The sequence below is a fragment of the Argentina silus genome, assembly GCF_951799395.1.
Source record: "Argentina silus genome assembly, contig: scaffold_484, whole genome shotgun sequence".
Lineage (NCBI taxonomy): Eukaryota > Metazoa > Chordata > Actinopteri > Argentiniformes > Argentinidae > Argentina > Argentina silus.
Window position 1 is genome coordinate 5,001 of NW_028153125.1, and position 5,000 is coordinate 10,000.

The following is a 5,000-nucleotide window of genomic DNA, read 5'->3' on the forward strand; positions in this document are numbered from 1 at the left end:
TCCATGCATTACAATGAGCCTGTCCTCTGATTTCTACCTCCACCAGCCTCCCCTGTGCTAGACTGCAGTCTGACAGGAGCATGGGCCAAATGTGTTACCCGCTGAACTTCAGCCTCTTTTTTTTATTTTTTTTTATATGTTTTTAGGGCATTTCTGCTTTATCGGGATAGAGACAGTAGGGACTGACAGGAAGGACGGGAGAGAGAGGAGGGATGACATGCAAGACGTGTTGACGGTCGGAATCGAACCAGGAACCTTGCGATGATGTGGTATGCGCATTAGTGTGCTCCGCCACTAAGCGCCCCCAAACTTAAGCCTATTGACCAGTCCTCCGAGCCTCCGAGCCGGTTTATAGTTGAAGATGCTGTGCCCAAACCTCTTTAAAAACATGGTGTTCACTGCAATGAGAGACTGGGCTGTCCCCTTGTCGAGGAGATTGTTGATTTATTATAGGGTGATATTCTGTATCTAATAACTGTCTCTATTAAATCACATATGAGTTCCTCACACAGCCGTCAGAAGTTATTAGTGAGTTCTTACTGTCTGTCCGATCCTTGAGTTATCTGTCCAGAGTATTGGCAAATGAGAGGGCCTGTCTCCTGTATGTTAGAATCTTCTAGAAGTCTACACACTATCAGGGGAGGCTGGTGGAGGTAGAAATCGGAGGTACTCCGGGCTCATTGCAATGCATGGAATGGAATCAAACACGTGTCAGTTACATGCATTACAATAAGCCATCCTCTGATTTCTTTTCTAATATGTTTTTAAGGGTATTTCTGCTTTATTGGGATAGAGACATTAGAGACCGACAGGAAGGACGGGCAAGAGAGAGGAGGGATGACATGCAGGATATATTGAGGGTTGGAATCAAACCAGGAACCTTGCGATGATGTGGTGTACGCATTATACCTGTGCCTCCACCAGCCTCCCCTGATAGTTTCTTCAGAACCATGCGTTCTCATGCGAAGGAGGGCTGTCTGTCAAGGATGAGTGATGTAACGTATGATGTCATTTAAATGTGATTGGATGCTGAACAAGCTAACCTAGTTAGTGTGCTTAGTTTCTGATTGCATCACAATTGGATGCTGAACAAACTAACCCCGTTAGCATGCTTAGTTTCTGAGTCAGTCACTGCGAAGGAATGTTCAATAGGAAGGAATGTTCCACCCCCACATCCCATACGCCCCTAAGACGTAAACCGAGAGAACCTTACCGACGTAGATTCCAACAATCTATCATAGGGTTGTGAGGTCATGACCCCTCCAACAATGCCACTGGTGTTATTCTGGTGTTGATGCCCGAGGACAGACCCCACACACAGTGTGCTGATGAGATGACAGTCAGTTGTCAGATGATTTTTGGCTTATGCATCCTTCTCTATTAGTGGGGAGCTTGGCTAGAATGCTCCTGTGAGAATGCTCCTGTGATTTACCTATGTAATTACCAGAGGAATGTTTCAATAGTTCAAGTTAGTACAAGATATATACGATTTCAACGCCAATTCTAAAGCTAGTTGCTGAACCATAATATTATATGTATGTAATAACAGTTTTATTTCACAGTTATAACAATGTATAATTGACATATGTAAAATGTGACGTACAGTGTGGTTTTGAATGGGAGATCCACATACCACAGACTAAGTGGCCCTGCTGCCACTGCTTGTATATCAGCCAGAGCTCATCTCACAGCTTCCTGACAGATGTCTGAGTGGCAGGTCAGGCCCTCTGTGGTACAGAGGTTAGAGATTCCTGCCATGGTGGCTCACGAGTTGTGGCTGGACCTGGGCTGGGCTGGGGCTGGGCCTGGCCCAGGGCTAGGGTTGATAGGGTATAAAGACAGACAGTGGACAGGAGAGAAGAGCAGAGCAGCAGTCAGCAGCAGCGCTAACACAACCAACTCCAGCTTCCCTGGGTGAAGACTGATACATCTCCCCCCACACCGAGCGCAGAGACAGAGACAGACACCCGAGCCGTCACCATGAGTCGCAGCCCAGAGAGAATCTCCTCCTACAGGCGCCACTTTGAGGACATGAGCAGCAGCAGCGCCTCCTACCAGGTCCGAGTGTCCAGCCCGTCCCCGACTCGCAAAGACGCCCGGCACCGGTCCGCTAGCTACAGCCGCAGCGGCGCCAACGGAGCTAGTATGCGCGCTGGTACCATGAGCCGAAGGACCGCCTCCTCCACCCGCCAGCTCGCGGCCGGGGGCCGGGGGGCTCTCTGCGTGGGTTTCGGTGGCGAGGCCCCCATCGACCTGGACGTGGCTGCAGCCCAGAACCAGGAGTTCCTCAGCACGCGCAGCGGCGAGCGCAAGGAGATGGTGATCCTCAACGACCGCCTGGCTGTCTACATCGAGAAGGTCCGTTCCCTGGAGCAGCAGAACATGCTGCTGGAGACGCAGATCGAGGCGCTCCAGAGCCGCTTCGTCAAGCCGTCTGGCCTCCGCTCTCTCTACGAGGCACAGCTGAAGGAGCTGAAGAGGATCGCCGACCAGACAAGGGTGCACCGCGACCTGGCGGTGGCAGCAAAGGAGGCCATGGCCGGCCAGCTGGAGGTGATCAAGGTCCGTTACGAGGAGGCCCTGGAGCAGAGGAGGAAGGCGGAGCTGAATCTGGAGGCCTTCCGCCCGGACGTGGATGCCGCCACCTCGGCTCGCATCGTCCTAGAGAAGCAGCTGGAGCAGCTGGAGGTGGAGATCGAGTTCCTCCAGAGGGTCCAGAAACAGGAGATTGAAGAGCTGATGGCGCAGATCTACTCGGCTCACGTCAGCGCCCAGAGCGCCTTCGCCCTCCCCGACCTCTCCGGTGCCCTCAAAGCGATCCAGAGCCAGTATGACGACATCGCCGCCAAGAACCTCCAGGAGATGGACTCCTGGTACGGCAACAAGTTCCAGGACATCACAGAAAAGACGTCGAAGAGCGTGGACAAGGTCCGGAGCGTGAGAGAGAACATCACCAGCGCCAAGAAGGACATTCAGAACAAAGAGCGCGAGCTGGACGCTCTGAAGACCCGGAACGACGCGCTGGAAGCAGAGATCCTGGCAGCCCACGAGAGACACAAGAAGGAGCTGGAGGACCTTCAGGCCAGGGTGGCAGCTCTGCAGACGGAGCTCAAGACCACCAAGGAGAAGATGGCTAAGCTCCTGAGGGAATACCAGCAGCTGCTGCAGATCAAGATGTCTCTGGAGATAGAGATCACCACATACAGGAAGCTGATCGAAGGAGAGGACTCGAGGCTGACCACCATGGTGGGGAACCTATCTCTGATGAGCAGCAGCAGCATGAGCATGAGCGCTGGGATGAGTGGTGGTATGGGTGGTGGTATGGGTGGAGGTTTGGGTGGTGGTATGGGTAGTGGTATGGGTAGCGGAGTGGGTGGTGGTTTGGGTGGTGGTATGGCTGGAGGTATAGGTAGTGGCATGGGTGGAGGTTTGGGGGGTGGTGTGGGTAGTGGTATGGGTAGCGGAGTTGGTGGGGGTTTGGGTGGTGCTATGGGTGGAGGTATAGGTAGTGGTATGGGTAGTGGAGTAGGTGGTGGAATCAAAGGAAGTGTAGGAAATGGTGCAGGTGGTCATGGAGGAAATGGCCATGGCGTAAATGGAAATGGGAAGAATGGAAATGGCGGGAATGGCAAGGGCAATGGTAACGGGTTCATATCAGATCAGGCAGTGGAGGTGACGGAGAGGAGGACGGTTCTGATCCGGACGGTGAAGACGGAGGAGGACATCCTGGAGACAGACACCCAGGAGCAGACCTTTACCATTGAGGGCGCAGCTGAGCAAGAGGAGGATGAGAAGGCCTGAATGACCCCTGCATGACCTCCTCCGCTGCTTGCACTTTAACCCCTGCTCCCTCCTCATGCCCCCCTGGAGCTTAGCACTGACCTCCCCGTGTCTGACCTCTGAACTATGACCTTAGCATGACATCATGTCTATACCATGTATAGTCATAACCATTATGTGCCTTACATGACGTTTCAACATGTCAAAATCCTTGAGTGGTTTACATCGCTTCTGTACAAGCAAAAAATAAAGTTCTCCGCAATTGAAAAGAAAACAATGGTCGTGTGTGTATACTGTATGTGTGTACTGTACAGTATGTGTGTGTACTGAGTGTATGTGTGTGTGTGTGTGTGTGTGTGTGTGTGTGTGTGTGTGTGTGTAGGATGGAGTCGTCTTCATAACTTCTCTCTCTGATGAGTAATTAGAGTGCGTAAGAAGAGGATCCATTAGCATACGTTTAGAATGACAGATAAAATTATGATTAGCATGTGGCTGATAAAGCAGTGTAATCTGTGTGTGTGTGTGTGTGTGTGTGTGTGTGTGTATGTGTGTGTGTGTGTGTGTGTGTGTGTATGTGTGTGTGTGTGTGTGTGTGTGTGTGTGTGTGTGTGTGTGTGTGTGTGTGTGTGTGTGTGTGTGTGTGTTCTGAGTGGAGAAAAGGCAGAGAGACATCTTGTTACAGGTAAGGGCTTCAGGGTGACTCATAACGGTGTTATTGTTTGAGATTGATTATGTCAGTCAGTCTGACTGACATAATCAATCTCAAACACTAACACTGTCTCTTCAACAATGAGTCACCCTGACTCTCTGCCTCTTTGCCTCTCAGAACACACACACACACACACACACACACACACACACACACACGTCATATCTGTCAACATTATAGTTGCATCATACTCTCTGCATGTTCTGGAGGCTGGTGGAGGGTGAAATCGGAGGACGGGCTCAACATTGTAATGCATGGAATGGAATGTGTTTGATACCATTCCTCATCCCATTCAATGTGTGTTTGATACCATTCCGCATTCCATTCCATGCATTACAATGAGCCCGTCCTCCGATTTCTACCTCCACCAGCCTCCCCTGATTGGGTTCGATTTAGTAGTCTCATTAGAATAGCCTGCATGTGCATTTACCCAGTTCTAGCAGAGATTGATCAGCCCGTCTGCGGGCCGTGATTGGATGTGTGTTTGATGGTCCGCGAATCAGCAATTGGC

General features: G+C 51.2%; 1 protein-coding gene across 1 annotated transcript; it reads left to right on the top strand.

Annotated features, from left to right (window-relative positions):
* Window positions 1-1,971: 1,971 nt before the first annotated feature.
* On the top strand, window positions 1,972-3,801 carry LOC310824439 (glial fibrillary acidic protein-like; the record flags this gene model as incomplete). The annotated part of the gene is made up of 1 exon (XM_083697690.1): window positions 1,972-3,801. The coding sequence occupies exon 1, from the start codon at window positions 1,981-1,983 to the stop codon at window positions 3,799-3,801; it is 1,821 nt and encodes a 606-aa protein (XP_083553816.1). The 5' UTR covers window positions 1,972-1,980.
* Window positions 3,802-5,000: the final 1,199 nt, after the last annotated feature.